Source organism: Rana temporaria, chromosome 4, assembly GCF_905171775.1.
Source record: "Rana temporaria chromosome 4, aRanTem1.1, whole genome shotgun sequence".
NCBI classification, from domain to species: Eukaryota; Metazoa; Chordata; class Amphibia; order Anura; family Ranidae; genus Rana; species Rana temporaria.
In genome coordinates, this window is record NC_053492.1 from 400575104 (window position 1) to 400594653 (window position 19550).

At 43.9% G+C, this 19550-nt stretch overlaps 1 protein-coding gene across 2 annotated transcripts in view; it reads right to left on the reverse strand.

The window, feature by feature from the left end:
* Positions 1 to 19550, reverse strand: part of KAT14 (lysine acetyltransferase 14) — a 68667-nt gene that overhangs the window by 14496 nt on the left and 34621 nt on the right. The window contains exons 5-7 of one of the 2 annotated variants that reach the window (XM_040351195.1): positions 11659 to 12078; positions 9284 to 9831; positions 4454 to 4590 (exon numbers count right to left, since the gene is read on the reverse strand). In XM_040351195.1, the coding sequence (XP_040207129.1) occupies positions 4454 to 4590; positions 9284 to 9831; positions 11659 to 12078 (1105 nt within the window). The remainder of the gene's footprint in view (positions 1 to 4453; positions 4591 to 9283; positions 9832 to 11658; positions 12079 to 19550) is intronic. The other variant, XM_040351196.1, reaches the window with a different exon arrangement.

Below are 19550 nucleotides of genomic sequence, written 5' to 3' on the forward strand. Positions count from 1 at the left end.
CAGCTACTGGAATACATAGAAGGAATATGATACAAAAGTTTCGCCTCTTGAAGGAGCAAGACTGGACCCGGATACTGGAGCTTCAACAAGGTCCTAAACATACATCTCTCTGCGCTTAGAAGTGGGCCCAAACATGGTTCTTGTCTAGATTCTCATCTTGGTTTATCTGGATAAGTCACGCCTTGCTGCCCTCAAAAGACTAGAGAAGTCTGAATGCACTAAAATCACAAAATAGAACAGAGGGCACACAGGCCTAGTGCATTATCTTCAATATAAATCTTAAATAATTAAAAGGATAAGTATTATACTCATAAATGCATGCATGTATCACAGCTTATCATAACAGCAGCAGCTTTAAGAGGAAGTAAAACCCATCAGCAAAGATAAAGCATAATGGGCTACTATGCATCGCATAGTAGCCCATTATGTGTCACTTACCTGAAACCGAAGCCTGCGATGTCACCGATGTCCCCTGTGCAAGAAGGGTCCATTCTTCACCCCACTTCCTTCTGGGGGCCCAGACTCCAGCTCTGTGACTGGCCGGAGTCATGTGACGTCACTCCCGCATATGCGCGCAGAAGCAGCCAGTCACGGCATGTGCCCTTTCTAAAGTGCACATGTGCCGAATACATTGGCGCATGCACAGAAGACATCGGCGTACAGGGATATTGTAAATATCTCCTAAACTGTGGAGGTTTAGGAGATATTCCCAGCACCTTCAGGTAAGCCTTAATATAGACTTACCTGTAGGCGAAAGTGGTTGTACTGAGTTTGCAACCACTTTTAGGTCCACGATGAGACATAGCACATAACTGATCCAAAGTCCAACAGTACAGCAGGCTAACGCATTTCGAGGACTCGCCTCTTCCTCAGCTGTACTGTTGGACATTTGATCTGTTATGTGCTATGTCTCATTGCGGACCTAAAGCTTCTGCGGTTATGATAAGCTGTGATACATGCGTGCCTTTGGGAGTATAATACTTAAAGCGGAAGTAAACCCATCGATTTAACAGTTTCAAAAAGCAGTTACATTTCCGGCATACCGGGTTTGCTAACTGTCACATTGGTTGTGCTCTCAACCAAACTGTCAAACCATCCAATGGCTGGTGTCATAACTGATCACATGTGCAGCATCATGGCAGTTGAAGATTAAACATAGGCCAAGATGGCAGCTTCCTTGCCTGAAAATGACAGGTGGGTTTACTTACACTTTAACCTTTTAGGTGGAGTCCTCGAAGAGGAGAATGCATTAGGCCTGTGTGCCCTCTGTTCTATTTTATAATTTCACTGGAGCTTCAACATGGTGGAAAAAACACAAAGTGGCAAGAGAGAAAGAGAAGACCTTTGCAGCCAGTTCCTTAGGTTTCTTTCCCTGAGTAAGCTGCGTTCTCATGCCCCCAGTATCGTCCTAAGTGATGCTGTCAAATGCTGGTCTGAAGGGACGCTGTCTCTCGAAGGCCAAGTGAATCAAAATACCCTATACATATGTACAGACAAGAGAAGATGAGATGGAAAGCTTCCAGCAAACTATAACTAAAGTTTACTGCTACAACCAATGTGTTTTATAAGCAAAGGATAAACCTCGGCAGCAGTTGGAGCTCTTTTACGCGATTTCCGCTAGTCAGCTTCATGATGAAGCCACAGCTATGCTCAGACAAAGGGCAGGACCCACTAGCGAGAACAGAGTTCTAGAAGGGGCTTCCAACTGCTTATCAGTTGGGTCCTTAAAGACCGGCACGTTTACCGAAATCGTAAATTCCCTTTTAAAGATGGGACACTGCTGGATTCACAGATGCACAAAATCCTCCTCAAGCGAGTGCATCGCTAATAAGTGTTTAGGAGGCGCAAACGACCTATTGAAAGGTTTACAATTCCCATAGAAAAAAGGATGCAGGTGCAGAGAGAGTCTTTACAGCCTAAGGCCTTAAAATGACCCATGACTGGAAACAACTACAAGCAAACAGGCTGACCTCTTAATTTCAGAGTTGTGTGCACTGAATCAATAAAAGCCAAAACTGTTTCCATTATCTTGGGAGAGATAGCAACAGACTGTGACTCCTTGGGGGTAAGCTCATCAGTAAAGGAATAGAGCAACTCTGAAGAACAGGGACTCTGTGGCTGGTGGCTCGGAAGCCACTAAGGCCCCACATGAATCTGATATAAAATATCCAGGAGAGGATGTACAGTCAGAAAATAACCAAGCTTATTTGGGTCAAAAAATCTTGCAAGACCTTCGTAAAAAAAAAAAAAACTCAGCCAAGTAGGGGAGAGGGCCCAACTACATCCAATGAAGCAAAAGAGGACTCCGAGGACTAAACAGACTCTAAAGGCAGATGAGAACATAATTTCAGGCTGGAGACATCAGCACCATCAGTAAGTAAGGGCTGCAACTAACGATTATTTTCATTATCGATTAGTTGGCTGATTATTGTTTCGATTAATCGGTTAATAACATTAAAATAAGATAAAAAATTGCTGCGATCTGCATTTTTTTTTTTTGGCGAATTTGTTGTTGCTCAGATTAGAAAACACAAATTGCCACAAAAATGTTTTTCTGCAGCTTCTCCACTGAAGTATATTGAACCAAAAAAACAAAATAGCACTGTTTTGCGTAAAAAAAAAAGTCCTTGCCCTTTCCAAATGCACAGCAGCTGAAAAAATCATGGATGTGAAACCATGTAAATGAACGTAGTGTGCTTCTGCAAAAAGCACAGAGGTGTGTGACCCAGGCCTGAGACGTTTAATAACATAATGGAGTTAAAAAAACTAAAATTAGTACAAAAAGAGCAAATAATCGCTACTGTAAGGGGTTCATTTTTTACTGTGGGACAGTGAAAGTAATATTTACAGTAGACATTTGCTCCTTTTGTACTATAAAGGGATATTTTTTTTTTTTTAACCCCATTATGTTACTGGCAGATTAATCGATTATGAAAATGATAATCGATTAATTTCATAATCAAATTAGTTGACGATTAATCAATTAGTTGTTTCGGCCCTAAAGTGATGTGAAGGAAATTATCAGCTTTAAGGCATGTTTAGGATGTGGTGTGATAGCAGACATGTTTGTGAATTCTCCACAAGATGGATTTGTATACTTTGATCTTTGACACTTGGATTGGTCCAGCTCAGATTTGCGACGTTGCGACGTGTGACGTTGAACAGTTTCTTGTTTATTTTCGGCAATAATACTTTCCTGTATATAGTGGGCCGGATTCAGGTAGAATTGCCCATTATTTACGGAGGCGCAGGGCAACGTTTTTGCCCTGCGCCCCCTGCAAATTTGCTCCGCTGCCCTTGATTCACGGAGCAGAAGCTCCGTGAATTGCGCGGGCGCGCCGGGAAAATGCCCGGCGCAGGAGCACGCAATTTAAATGATCCCGTAGGGGGCGGGAATCATTTAAATTAGGCGCGTTCCCGCGCCGATCGTAGCGCGCATGCTCCGTCGGGAAACTTTCCCGACGTGCATTGCGGCAAATGACGTCGCAAGGACGTCATTTGTTTCAAAGTGAACGTGAATGGCGTCCAGCGCCATTCACGATTCACTTACGCAAAGTACGTAAAATTCGAATTTCGCGACGCGGGAACGACGGGTATACGTAACATGGGCTGCCCCTGCTAATAGCAGGGGCAGCCTTGCGCGGAAACCGCCGTACGTAAACGACGTAAATTGCATACGCAGGGCTCGCGCAACGTTGTGAATCGGTGTTAGTATGCAATTTGCATACTATACACTGAGCACAACGTGAACGCCACCTAGCGTCCAACGCAAGAATGCAGCCTAAGATATGCGGGCATAAGAGCCTTATGCCGCGCAGCTCTTAGGCTGCAGTCGGCGTAACGAGGTTCCTGAATCAGGAGCACTCGTTACGCCGGGGCAAGTAAGCAATTGCGCTGTGTAACCTATGGTTACACAGGCGCAATTGCTTCTTGAATCTACCCCATTGTATTCTACTGCATTGTTCGCTATGTAATTTGTACTTTATATTACATTTTTCTACTTTTTATACAATTTTGTTTGTGGTCACTTCCAAAGTCCCACCCTTAGGGGGTCATTCTTGTTTTTTTAGTATCAATAGAGATGTGGTGACCTACAAACGTATATAAGTTTGTGAGTATCGGGTTCTTTCAGCTCAGATTTTCTGACACAAAAAGTTTTGCCACTGGCAATGCTCAATGCCTGGTACAAAAAATGTGAATTTCCCTAAAAGGAACACATACAGTATTATCTGAAAAGAGCCTGAGAGAGTTTTTAACCCCCTTACCACTAAAAGTGTTTACATACACTTTAACCCATCCTTGCTCTATTCTAACAAATGCGTGGGCTGGAGTTCCTCTTTAACTGCACATAATCTCAATACACTGAAAAACGTGGAGGCTGCAAATACAAACTTCTTTACCAATGAGCTGATATTTCTATTAGATAATGGAGATATAGTCTCCGAGATCTTACCTTATATATGGCTTTAGAACCCGAGCAGTGTAAGGACTCACTATGCTAAGATCTGCATGTTGGTCTTCAGCTACACCAAGACGACACAAAAAACTGGCTGTGGAATATTGTAATCCTCTTCTGACTGGCACAGCACACTATCAATGAAGACAAAATACACACATGAAATTGAGAACGTTGACCGACTGCAGCAGACTTATTTTTGACCATTTTATCAAATTCTGTGACTTTCAAGGCTTCATTTTTTCAGCCAGGATTGAGAACCAAATATAAAGTTGGACATGAAGATTACTCGTCTTTATAACCTCATCCCCATGATTGCTCCCTCTAGATAATTGAAAACCTTCTTCAGTAGCCCCCTGCTTGTTCTGTGTGTCAGAAGATCATCACATACTGTAAGGAACGGTTTTACATACCGATATATGAATGGTCTATAGTGGAAAGTTGTGCACTAAGCCTGGCTAACGTTCATTTTCTATGGCTCCCTACCCTAATGCACATAATGCATGGTCAAAACAAATGTACCTACCCCAGAGAGCGCTACATAACCAATGCAATGAAGAATACATGCACTGCGTGGAAAGAAAAATCCATTAGCCGGATTCAGAAAGACTTACGCCGACGTATCAGTAGATACGCCGTCGTAAGTCCGAATGTGCGCCGTCGTATCTATGCGCTCATTCTTAAAATAAGATACGCCTGAATTTTGCCAAGATCCGACCAACGCCGTCGTATCTTGGGTGCATATTTACGCTGGCCGCAAGGGGCGCTTCCGTTGATTTACGCGTCGAATATGTAAATTAGCTATATACGCTGATTCACGAACGCACTTGCGCCCCGTCGCTGTAATCTACGTCGTTTACGTAAGGCGGTTTTTCTGGCGTAAAGTTAAACCACCAAAAAGCTAAGTCTAAGGCCCCATACACACGATAGAATCCATCCGCAGATAAATCCCAGCAAATGGGTTTCTGCGGATAGATCCTATGGTGTGTACACGCCAGCGGATCTGTTTCCGCGGAGAAATCTCCTCTGGGATGGATTCCAGCAGATCGGATATTTGCTGACATGCACAACAAATCCATCTGCTGGAATCCATCCCAACGGATGGATCCGCTCGTCTGTACAGACTCACCGGATCCATCCGTCCAAAGGGATTCCCCGCACGCGTCGTAATGATTTGACGCATGCGTGGAATTCCTTATATGACAGTGTCGCGCCGTCGCCGCGTCATAATCGCGGCGACGGCGCGACACGTCATCGCCAGAGGATTTCCGCGCGGATTTCAATGCGATGGTGTGTACACTCCATCGCATAGAAATCTGCGGAAATCTTTGAGAGGATTTATCCGTGGAAACGGTCCGCTGGACCGTATCCGCGGATAAATTCTCTTGTGTGTATGGGGCCTAAGTCGTTTAGGGTATGGACGTCGGAAGTGCCGTCAGATTTTACGTAGTTTACGTAAGTCGTACGTGAATGGGGCTGGGCGTAAGTGAGGTTTTACGTCGTACGCATTGAGACGTCATATCGTAGGGAGTATTTGCGACTTGATTCTAAGCATGCGCGCGCATGCGCCGTTCGGCCATGCATTCACATGGGGTCACGATTCATTTCAATACAACACGCCCACTACCAGCCTACTTTGAATTACGCGGGCTTACGCCGGCCCATTTATGCTACGCCGCCGTAACTTAGGGAGCAAGTGCTTTGTGAATACTGTACTTGCCTCTCTGTTACGTCGGCGTATCGCATATGAGATGCGCTACGCCCGCTTAAACATACGCCGCTCTACGTGAATCTGGCTACATGTTTTTGCCACATTAGGCCCATTAGAAATTAAAGACCCAACACAACGTGTCGAACAATGCATTCAGACCTAGGGCATCACGTTTTTTCTAGGTTGTTTTTTAGGCGTTTGTATGGGTGAGTTTTTGTACAAAGTTTTTAAAGCTTTTGGAGAAAAAGATTATCCATTTCATCAATGGATGCCATTTTTTTCAGCTTTTCATCCACTTTTATTTACGATTTATCTATTCATTTGGTAAACTTTTTTTTGTAAGGGGTTAATTTATAAGTTAAGTTAGCATTAGAGGTTAAAGCATTTGTAACAAAACAAAAAAAAAAAAAATTGGATCCTGTTAATTTAAAGCATGTTATATAGCACAGTGCTTGTGCTGTGTAATTTGGCCCCCTGTATCACCTTAAATACCTGGCTGATCCTGCCTGGTAAACTGACCACGGTTTATTGTGGCTGCCGAGCCCTGACACTGTGGTCAGTGTCTGTGCCTCTCATCTGCAGCTCTCCTCTGTCCTCTCTCCCCTCCCTTCCTGTCATCTCTTACCAGTGCCCGCTCCTCCCCTCTTGCTGCTGAAATAACTGTGTGGAGTACACACAAACCCCTCTGTTAGAAAACATCCTTTGCTCTAGTGCAGTGGTCTCAAAGTTTTTTTTTTGTGAGCTGGCGCCATCTGGTGGTGAGCCGTTGGTATTACAAGTTATTACCACCAGATGTGAGCTGGCGCCATCTGGTGGTGGCCGTTGGTATTACAAGTTAAGCATTACAAGTTAAATAGCAATTCTAATGTCATTTTACACTATTTTCACTGCCATCTTCTTCCCTCTAATTAGAACCCCCAAACATTATATATATTTTTTATCCTAACACCCTAGAGAATAAAATGGCGATTGTTGCAATACTTTCTGTTACGCCGTATTTGCGCAGCGGTCTTACAAGTGCACTTTTTTGGGAAAAAATTACACTTTTTTTAATTAAAAAATAAGACAACAGTAAAGTTATCCCCATTTTTTTTAATATTATGAAAGATAATGTTACGCCAAGTAAATTTATACCCAACATGTCACACTTCAAAATTGCGCCTGCTTGTGGAATGCCGACAAACTTTTTTACCCTTTAAAATCTTCATAGGCGACGTTTAAAAAAATCTACAGGTTGCATGTTTTAAGTTACAGAGAAGGTCTAGTGCTAGAATTATTTCTCTCGCTCTACCAATCGCGGCGATACCTCACATGTGTGGTTTGAACACCGTTTACATATGCGGGCGCTGCTCACTTTTTGTGTTCGCTTCTGCGCGCAAGCTCGTCGGGACGGGGTGCGTTTTCTGGCTCCTAACTTTTTTAGCTGGCTCCTAGATTCCAAGCAAATTTGTCAAACCCTGACTTACACCAGTGCTGGTGGTAATAATGCGCTCGCTGACACCAGTGCTGGGGGTTAATAATGTGTTCGCTGACACCAGTACTGTTGTTTTTGAAGTTTGAAAGTTTGAATGCGGCCCCCCATGGCATATGAAAACTTGTCTTGTGGCCCTCAGGTAATTTGAGTTTGAAACCCCTGCTCTAGTGTATGTTCTTTGTAAATAATATGCCCATTACTACCTTATTTCAGAGTGCCGCTCGGTGCTTTGTGACTCTTTGCTACTCTCCTCCTCCCTGACTGACATCTCAGCTCTCTCCTCCCTTCCTTGCGGCTGATGTCAGCGGGGGGATTCTCAGCCCCTCCCAATGTAGCTGTCAGAACGTGCTAAAACACAAAAAAAATAATTTCTATGGAACAAAAAAAAGCTTCAAAAAAACACACCAATCTGCCGAATTCGAGCTACAAAAAAAGCTCCAGAACTTTTTTGAGCTTCAGGCGTTTGGCTTCAGTTGACTTGTATTGGAGATGTGAACCAGCTCCATAGAGAATCATCGATTTTTTTTTTCTCCTCCAGCATTTTGGAGCTTCAAGCTATGAAACATGAGGTGTGAAAGGGGCCTAAATTCACCTTCAGGAACATGTTACACCTGTATTTAGGGTGTAACATGCTACTATACAACACTTGCCCCCCGATCAACCCCTGGTGAGAGCAGGGGAGGGATCCTCTCCCTGCACTCGCTGTCACAATTTATTTACTGCTGACATCAGATCCAGATCCCCTATGGACAAAGAGCGGGGCTCGGGAGCGAGCATGCACCAGTGCCCCCAGAGCAAGAAGCTTGCTATTGTGGTCACTGACTAAAGAGGAGGAGCAGCGAGGAGTTCTAGCAGGGAACCTGAAAAGAAGAGGATCTGGGCTGCACAGAGCAGGCAAGTATAACATTTTTTGCGCTTTAAAAAAATAAAATAAAGGAGCCTTTAATGTCACTTTAAAGAGAACAAATTTCAGGAAGCAGCAAATCTTTTAGTCTTACAAATCTGAGCAATTTTTTTTATAATAAGTTCCTGTAAGCCAGTGGTTCTCAACCTTCTAGTGCCGTGACCCCTTGATAAAATTTCCCAAGTTGTGGGGACCCCTAACAGTAAAATTATTTCCGTAGTGTGGGTTGTCAGCACCCAAGGCAAGACAAGGATTTTCCGCCCCTAACCCACGGAGTCCCTTCCACTTGTACAGTATTAAAAAACCTTATGGTACATTTTAGGATGTACCACTCTCCCTTTGCTCTCCTTTCTTTCCCTTTTATCTCTCTCACCTATGCCAAAATCTGAGGTCTTCTCCAGCCCCTCCCACTTCACATCCCTCACCAGTTAGCTGACCTCTAGTCTGTGTCCCCCAACCATGCCGTGAACTGAATGGGCGGCTGCGAAGAGGCTGAGTGGGTGGCCGTGGGCTCCAGCAACAGCCCAGCTAGGTGGCCACAGGCTCCAGGGACAGCCCGGCTGGGTGATTGCAAAAAGGCTGGGAGAGTGGTGTGGGCTTCAGGAACAGCCCAGGATTTGGTGACCCCTGGCAAATCATTTGACCCCCGAAGGGGTCCCGACCCCCAGGTTGAGAACCACTGCTGTAAGCAGACAAGCAGTAATAGGTTTTGCAACTTTAAACTTGGATGGAACTTACTTGGTATCTATCCAGTATTCTCATGTCTTTGCTTGTCCTGGTGTACTCCTGACCAGAGGGTAATGGCCTAGAAACAGAGCCTTCTCTAGCGCCATATACTCCTCCAACCAGTGACAGAGCTGCATTCACTGCCTGGCCCAGGTCAAAAATAGGAAGACCCCTTTCTCGCTTGGCCTTGCGCACCAGCAATCTTTGCCTGAGTCTCCTGGCCTCTGGAGTCGCAGCTACAGCATTAGGACAAGCCTCAAGGCGCTTTAACAGCAGCTTTTCTTCATACAAGCTTATAGGGTGGTGCTGAGAGCTTCTACTTCTGTCTCTCTCAATCGGTTGTGGTCTCCTCTTGTCCCGCATTCTCTCAATGGTGGGACCCCCATGCAGTTCACCCTCCAACCGCTCCATTTTCTCCTCCTCACTCTCTACTTCTTGTTTCACATGGACAGAGGACTTGTAGTTCTTTCGACTAATAGGAGTAGAATGAGTAGCATTTGGAGAAGGAATGTATTCAATCCCAGGATCAATGACACCATCAGCATCCATTTCTTCGTCATCTGAAAAGGGGCCACAAGAATACAAATGTAAAACAAACACAAAAGAATGTGGCAAAAGACTTGACTAACACTGTGCCCTTGCTTGCATATCTTGAAGGTGGAAAATTATATTATATGAACATTACAGAGAATTCCTAAGGCAGAACTCCAGGCAAATAGCTAAATTCACAGTTAAAAATATGCGTCAACTGTTTAAAGTGCTTCTAAAAGCAATTAAAAAAAAAAACATTACTGTCATACTTACCAACTCTGTGCAATAGTTTTGCACATAGCAGTCCCGATCATCTTCTGTGGTCCCTTGCCAGCACTCCTGGCTCTACACCCATGCTAAGTGCGCCCATAGCAAGCTACTTGCTCTTAGGGGACTCGTGTGGGCTCAATCCAGTCCATTGACACAGAGCGTAGCTGGGCCCCGCACCCTCACTGGCTGTGATTGACAGCAACAGGAGCTAATGGCTCCCACTGTTGCCTTTCTGTCCAATGAGGAGGGAGAGAGCTGCTGCTCTTGTGCACATCAATGGATTGAGATTGGGCTCAGGTAAGTATTTGTGGAGGGGCTGCATGGTGAAGGTTTCTTACCAGGGTTCGACAAATCCCGGGCGCCAGGTCGCCATGGCGACTAGAAATAGTGTCCTGGCGACTTGGCTTGGAAGGTGGGCTGGTGCCATCTGGTGGTGAGCCGTTGGTATTACAAGTTATTACCACCAGATGTGAGCTGGCGCCATCTGGTGGTGGCCGTTGGTATTACAAGTTAAGCATTACAAGTTAAACAGCAATTCTGATGTCATTTTTCACCATTTTCACTGCCATCTTCTTCCCTCTAATTAGAACCCCCAAACATTATATATATTTTTTATCCTAACACCCTAGAGAATAAAATGGCGATCGTTGCAATACTTTCTGTCACGCCGTATTTGCGCAGCGGTCTTACAAGCGCACTTTTTTGGGAAAAAATTACACTTTTTTTAATTAAAAAATAAGACAACAGTAAAGTTATCCCCATTTTTTTTAATATTATGAAAGATAATGTTACGCCGAGTAAATTCATACCCAACATGTCACGCTTCAAAATTGCGTTTGAACACAGTTTACATATGCGGGCGCTGCTCACGTATGTGTTCGCTTCTGTGCGCAAGCTCGTCGGGATGGGGTGCGTTTTTTGTCTCCTAACTTTTTTAGCTGGCTCCTAGATTCCAAGCAAATTTGTCAACCCCTGTCTTACCTTAATGCATCAAGTTAAAAAACCTTGTACTTTTAGAGACACTTTATCTTGCCAGACTTGTTTAAACTCCACGCTTCCGTTTTTTTGGGGCTATTACTTAGCAGGGTGAGCTTACTCTCCAATGAGGAAGCAATTGACACAGGATACTGTAAAACCAGAAATGGAGATAGTGGTGTCACTTACCCGACTGTGAAGTTTAGCATTACTGTTGTGCATTAAATACAGTGCTTTTGCAAACTAAATGTCGTTATGTTAAGGTTTAGATCTACTTAAAGAAAAGCTCATTGGAAGGCACTGGACCATTTATGATCTGAAGCCCAGAAATGACAGAAGCTGTCAAAGAAAGGCTAGAAAGACATAAGAATGAATGACATCTGAAAGGGAACGGGTTCCCTGCAAATGCTTTAGACAAAACAATTTTCTTTACTTTATGGCTCAAGCTCCCCAAAACGGTCACATTGTCAGAACTCCTGATTTTGTGTAAGTAGGTAGTAAACACAGCAATTCTCATTGAGGGAAATTCTCAGCACGTGACCCGTTGTCACAGAGATTTCCAATATATTTAAGCATGGTATCTACAATAAAGCCAATTAAGAAGCACTAACCATGGAACAATGCTTGGGGTGGCATGACATCAGGGATTAGATCAGCCTCCGACAGCAGGCTGGGTGTAGCAGAGTGAGATGCTGGTGTTCCAGGAGCTGAAAAATCCAAAGATGGAGAAGGAGAAGGACTAGTCATGGGTGTCCGATCAGAAGAGCTCATAGATGAAAAGTCTATTACTTCCCCTCTCTCTAGCATAAAATCTGGTCTGCGGTTCCGGCTTGAAAACTTCACCGGAGTGGATGACGTGCTCCGATCACCAAAGCTGCTGGCCTCTTTCTGTGCTTTCCTGATGTCCTTTGTTTCTTGCGTACGCAATCGCTTCTCTTTGAGCTCTATGGCCGACTCCACTGAGTTTCCTCTAGGTCTCTTCCGTAGGCCCTCCACTGTAATCACTTGGTCCAGGTTAGACTTGCCAGGTGCTGGAGTAACAAAGCACAACATATCTATGACAAATTTATGAACTGTGTGCAGGTAATGATTATATAGTTATTAAGGTAGCCACTTCCAGCCCTTAGGATGTACCCGTACGTCTTCAGGTGGAAGTGGTTATATACTAGGATCATGGCTTCAGCCGCAACTATGACCCGGGTATCAAAATTTGCTAAACCAGCAATTCTTTTTCTTGTAAACGTCACCTGAGCAGCTCTACAACTGCCCGATCACTTTTCCAGGGTGCGGAAGGGAAACCCTCCTCCCGCCGCCTCCTTCCCCGGGGTCTACTAATCTACGCTGGACCAACGTGACCTGTCGCATCAGAAGGACACTGAAGAGTGGGAGAAACTTCTGTACCCCGATATCTTCTGTGATCTAAGAAACCGAAAGCGACTGGGGATTTCATAAATTCTAGTTATGGTTATTTATTTACTAGCCATTACGGCTCAATTTAATCGGCACAAGAGACATCTGGGGTCTAATAAGCCCCAGATCTCTCCATGGAGTACCTGCCACTGCCCATGCTGTTGTTCATCCCTTGTGACAGCAATAAAGTTTAATAAAAAAAAATAATGAAAATGAAAGTGCCATGCTCATGTAGGAACAGCACGCAAACAATAATTGCACCACAGATGTGAGGTATTGCCGCAAATTGGGACAAGTACACAGAAACCTGTATTGTGTCCCAGAAGGCTGCAAGGGAAGGGCTGAACTTCCGTCTCAGATCGAAAGTGGGAGCGAGTACCTGTCAAAACCAGTGTGACAGCGGAAGGGGGAGGATGTACAGTGTCTAGAAAATGTATTCATACCCCTTAAAATTTTCTAAATTTTTTCATGTTACAACCAAAAACATAAATGTGTTTTATTGGTATTTTATGTGATAGACCAACACAAAGTGGCACATAATTGTGACGCGAAAGGAAAATTATAAAAAATTGTAACTTTTTTTTTTACAAATAAAAAGTGTGGTGTGCATTTGTATTCAGACCCCTTTACTCTGATACCCCTAACTAAAATTTAGTGGAATCAATGGCCTTCAGAAGTCACCTAATTAGTACACCTGTGTGTAATTTAATCTCAGTATAAAATACAACTGTTCTGTGAAGCCCTCAGAGGTTTGTTAGATAACCTTAGTGAACAAACAGCATCATGAAGGCCAAGGAACACACCAGACAGGTCAGGGATAACGTTGTGGAAAAGTTTAAAACAGGGTTAGGTTATAAAAATATATCCCGTGCTTTGAACATCTCACAGAGCACTGTTGGAATGGAAAGAGTATGGCACAACTGCAAACCTACCAAGATATGGCCGTCCACCTAAACTGAAAGGCCAGGCAAGGACAGCATTAATCAGAGAATCAGCCAAGAGGTACATGGTAAATGGAGGAGCTGCAGAGATCCACAGCTCAGGTGAGAGAATCTGTCCACAGGACTCCACTCCACAAATCTGGCCTTTATGGAAGAGTGGCAAAGAGAAAGCCATTGTTAAAAGAAAAGCCATAAGAAGTCCCATTTGCAGTTTGCGAAAAGCCATGTGGGAGGACCCAGTAAACATGTTAAAGAAGGTGCTCTGGTCAGATGAGACCAAAATTGAGCTTTTTGGCCTAAAAGCAAAACGCCAAGTGTGGCGGAAAACACTGCACATTACCCTGAACACACCATCCCCACCGTGAAACATGGTGGTGGCAGCATCATGTTGTGGAGATGCTTTTCTTCAGCAGGGCAGGGAAGATGGTCAGAGTTGATGGAAAGATGAATCCAGGGCAATCTTAGAAGAAAATCTGTTAGAGTCAGCAAAAGACTTGAGACTGGGGTGGAGGTTCACCTTCCAGCAGGAAAACGACCCTAAACATACAGCCAGAGCTACAATGGAATAGTTTAGATCAAAGCATATTTATGTGTTAGAATGGCACAGTCAAAGTCCAGACCTAAATCCAACTGAGAATCTGTGGCAAGACTTGAAAATTGCTGTTCACAGACGCTCTCCATCCAATCTGACAGGGCTTGAGCTATTTTGCAAAGAAGAATGAGCAAAAATTGTCACTCTCTAGATGTGCAAAGCTGGTAGAGACATCCCCAAAAAGATTTGTAGCTGTAATTGCAGTGAAAGGCGGTTCTACAAAGTATTGACTCAGGGGGGCTGAATACAAATGCATGCCACACTTTTCACATATTTGTATTTGTATATTTATAATTTTCTTTTTACTTCAATTATGTGCCACTTTGTGTTGGTCTAGCAAGTAAAATCCCAATAAAATACATTTACGATTGCAACACAAAATTTAGAGAATTTCAAGGGGTATGAATACTTTTTCAAGGCACTGTAAACAAACAAAACTTCCCCTTTTAGGTAAAGTTTCACTTTAACTCTACTGGTAAATTGTAAAGGCCCTTTAAAGTGTCACCTATGGATAAATTAATGCACCGTAGTGCGTCACTATTCCACAGACATGCGCAATTTTAAAGCATTACATGTACAGTGGGGATCGAAAGTTTGGGCACCCCAGGTAAAAATTTGTATTAATGTGCATAACGAAGCCAAGGAAAGATGGAAGAATCTCCAAAGGGCATCAAATTACAGATTAGACATTCTTATAATATGTCAAAAAAAGTTAGATTTTATTTCCATCATTTACACTTTCAGAATTACAGAAAACAAAAGAAATGGTGTCTGCAAAAGTTTGGGCACCCTGCAGAGTTAATATCTTGTACTGCCCCCTTTGGCAAGTACGACAGCTTGTAAATGCTTTTTGTAGCCAGCCAAGAGCCTTACAATTCTTGTTTGAGGTATCTTTGCCCATTCTTCCTTACAAAAGTCTTCCAGTTCTTTGAGATTTCTGGGCTGTCTGTCACGCACTGCTCTTTTAAGGTCTATCCATAGATTTTCAATTATGTTGAGGTCAGGAGATTGTGAAGACCATGGCAAAAACCTTCAGTTTACGCCTCTTGATGTAATCCCCCATGGATTCTGAGGTGTGTTTAGGATCATTATCCATTTGTAGAAGCCATCCTCTCTTTTACTTCAGCTTTTTCACAGATGGCATCAAGTTACCATCCAAAATTTGCTGAAATTTTATTGAATCCATTTTTCCTTCTACTCGTGAAATGTTCCCTGTGCCACTGGCTGCAATACAACCCCAAAGCATGATTGATCCACCCCCATGCTTAACAGTTGGACAGAGGTTCTTCTCATTAAATTCTGTGCTCTTTCTTCTCCAAACGTACCTTTGCTCATTCCGGCCAAAAAGTTCTATTTTATACTCATCGGTCCACAGAACTTGTTTCCAAAATGCATCAGGCTTGTCTATATGTTCATCTGCAAAGTTCAAACGCTGATTTTTGTGGTGAGGACGTAGAAGAGGTTTTCTTCTGATGACTCTTCCATGAAGACCATATTTGTACAAGTATCTCTTTATAGTGGAATAGTGTACCACAACTCCAGTGTCTGCCAGATCTTTCTGGATGGATCGTGCAGTCAAACGTGGGTTTTGAATTGCTTTTCTCACAATCCTGCGAGCTGTTCTGTCTAATATTTTTCTTGGTCTTCCAGATCTTGCTTTAACTTCCACTGTTCCTGATGACTGCCATTTCTTAATTACATTCCGAACAGAGGATATTGACATCTGAAAACCCTTTGCTATCTTCTTATAGCCTTCTCCGGCTTTGTGAGCGTCAACTATTTTCACTTTCAGTTTTCTAGACAACTGCTTAGAAGAACCCATGGTGCTGATTGTTGGGGCAAGGTCAGGTGAGTCTGGGCATTTAAAACCTTTGAGATTGACATCACCTGGTCTTCCCAGACGATGATTGAGAACAATCCATGACACTGGCAGGTCTCAGCTTTGCAAAGGGGGCAGTGCATGCTCTAAATTCTGCAGGGTGCCCAAACTTTTGCAGACGCCATTTTTTTGTTTTCTGTAATTTTGAAAGTGTAAATGATGGAAATAAAATCTAACTTTTTTTGACATATTATAAGAATGTCTAATCTGTAATTTGATGCCTTTTGGATATCTTTCCATCTTTCCTTGGCTTCGGTTATGCACATTAATACACATTTTTATCTGGGGTGCCCAAACTTTCGATCCCCACTGTAAGGTATCTATTTTACCACAAAATGTATTTCATATTATGTTTGTGTGCAATAAATTAATTTGAGTGTTGGTTATCCTGAAATTTTGCATTTCATAAACTGCTGTGCAAATATCCTGCAACATAAAAAAAAAAGTGCAACAACCACAATTTAGTTCTCCACTGTCGTTGCTTTCAGACAATATACAATGTTTGGGGGTTCCAAGTGACTTTCTAGTAAAAAAACATGTTGATTTTTTACATGTAAAAATCAAAATTGGCCTCGGCAGACAGTGATATTAAACCCAAAACAAAAATGTTTATGTATTGCAGCTTACCAATCATTAGATGTGATGGCTGCATTCATATTCATTTTCTTTTTTTTCCCCCTTTCTGTTTTCACCTGGTGACCTGTACACACCTTCTGTATCAAGAGTGCCTCCACTCTGAATGAATGAGAACAGTGGGCACAACAGACAGCAGTATTGTTAGTCTTGGGCGAGGGGAGTGTTAAATGAACTAGCAGATTTAAATACACTAACAAACTGAAGCCAAACTCCAGCTTGCGCTTTATAAGCAATTAAAGTAAACATTTTTCCTTTTGGGAGAAAGGTTTTACATACCGTATTTATCGGCGTATACCGCGCACTATTTTGCCCTGAAAATCAGGGCAAAATCGTGGGTGCGCGATATACGCCGATACCCGCTTTCCCGCCACGAGTTTGAATACTGCGCCGGCATATACCGAGCGCAGTACACTCGTGTATCTTCGGGCAGTCTCGGCACTTCTCGCGCTGACGTCCTGAGCGTACAGGACGTCAGCGCGAGAGTTGCCGAGCCTGCCAGACGATACACGAGTGTACTGCGCTCGGTATATGTCGGCGCAGTATTCAAACTCAGCGCGGGAAACGAGCGGGGATGACGCGAGGACGCCGCAGAAGGACGCCGGACCCGACGAAGAGGACACCCGAAGCCGCAGACGGACCCTGGACCCGACGAAGAGGACCCCCGGAAGCCGCAGAAGGACCCGTACCCGACGAAGAGGACCCCCGGAAGCCGCAGAAGGACCCGTCCCCGACGAAGAGGACACCCGAAGCCGCAGACGGACGCCGGACCCGACGAGGACGCCGCGATAAATACGGCTGATCATTGAAAGTGTTGAAAAGTCAGTGGTAAAGGGTTTGTCCCATCCCTTTAAAATGATATGTCTGTAGGAGAGCTTGTTCTTTTGAAAAATGACTGGCCAGATCACCAGGTGACAATCTAAGAAGCCTAAAAATGAAGACTAATACAGCCGTAACTTCTAAGAATTGGTATGCGGCAATATAATAAATGTTTGCTTTTGTGTTTAAAGCGGAGTTCCACCCAAAAGTAGAACTTCCGCTTAATCCACTCCTCGCCCCCTTACATGCCACATTTGGCATGTAATTTTTTTGGGGGGGGGGGGAGTGGGGGCTTCAGGAGGAGTGGGACTTCCTGTCCCACTTCCTCCTTCCGCCAAGGGGCTGCAAAGGCGAATAAGCCTAATCGCCTTTCTGCAGCCCCTCCCTGTAGGCAATCACCTGGGACTCGCGCATGCGCAGTGGGTGCCCGGCTGTGAAGGCGAAAGCCGTCACGGCCGGGTGCCCACACTTGGAATGAAGACGCCAGCCGGAGAGGGGGAAGAGGAGCGGAGCCCCGGCCGGCGCGTCGCTGGAACGTGGAGCAGGTGAGTGTCTGTTTATTAAAAGCCAGCAGCTACACTTTTTGTAGCTGCTGACTTTTAATAAACATGAAAACTGACTGAAACACCCCTTTAATGCTATATTTCAGTTATTAAAAATAAAAAAAATGAATGCAGCTCTGTAGTCATGAGCACATTACCCATATTTCCTAAATGCAAGCACTGCATGTACCTGAATGTGACTCATCTGCACAGAAAAGCTCAGGTCGGGAGAGAGAAAAGCACCAAAAGAAGCCAAAGATTTGTACTGCAGTGCCCATGTGCTACCAAAGAGCATGATAATATAAGGAGGGAACAGCATGACAAAGAGATTAACCTATCAGCCTGCTGCTTCTCCTTTCACTGTCCAATCACAGGCCAAAGCCGGGACAAGACCTGTGTTGTGTAACGGTAACCGTTAATATTCAGGTGTCAAAGCTTTGCAAATCTCATGACTGAATGGAGAGAAATACAAGTCCTGTCAGGTAAAACAAACAACACTTATATGGGTTTGACTTGCGTATTTAGCGGTTTGCCTGGAGTTCAGCTCTCAATTGGACACAATGCACTAGTCTTGGTTGGTTAAACTGCAAACAGGAGACTCACCACCAATAAATCGGTTAAATGCCTCGAACGGAAGTTTAAAAATTCAGACAAGAATGGGTTATATGTTCAACCACTGCAAGTGTATTCATCTTTTTCTATCTTAAAGGGGTTGTAAAGGTACAATTTTTTTCCCCTAAATAGCTTCCTTTACCTCAGTGCAGTCCTCCTTCACTTACCTCATGCTTCCATTTTGCTTTTAAATGTTCTTATTTCTTCTGAGAAATGCTCACTTCCTGTTCTTCTGTCTGTAAGACCCCTTTCACATTGAGGAGTTTTTTCAGGTGGTACAGCGCTAAAAATAGCGCTGCTATCCCGCCTGAAAAACTCCTTCACTGCAGACTCAATGTGAAAGCCAGAGGGCTTTTACACTGAGGCGATGCGCTGGCGGGAGACAAAAAAATCTCCTGTCAGCAGCATCTTTGGAGCGGTGAGAGGAGCGGCATGTATACCGCTCCTTCCCATTGAAAACAATGGGAAACCGCGGCAATACCGTTCGAAATGCGCCTCTATAGAGGCGCATTGCGGGCGGTATTAACCCTTTATCGGCCGCTAGCGGGGGTTAATACCGCTAGCGGCTGATTCCCGCGGCAATCCCGGTGGTATAGCGCCGTTATACCGCCACCGTGGCTCCCGTCCCAGTCTGAAAGGGGCCGAACTCCACACAGTAATGCAAGGAGTGTTGTGCCCGCCCCCTCCCTTGGACTACAGGAGATTTAGAAGAAATAAGGACATTTAAAAGAAAAATGGAAGGATGAGGTAAGTGAAGGAGGACTGCACGAAGGTAAAAGAAGCTATTTAGGAGAAAAAAAATTGTACCTTTACAACCCCTTTAAGATAGAAAAGGATGAATACACTTGCAGTGGTTGAACATATAACCCTTTGTCTGAATTTCTCACTTCATGTTTCTCCTCAGTAAGCTTGCCCCCATCATCCATGGGGGTTAGTCAGCCAGAACAGCTTACTGAGGAGGAACAGGAAGTGAGAAATTCAGACAAAGAAAAAAAAACATTTAGAAGGAAAATCAAAGGAAAAGGTAAGTGAACCAACAATGCACTAGCTTAAAGGAACCAATTTAAAAAATAGA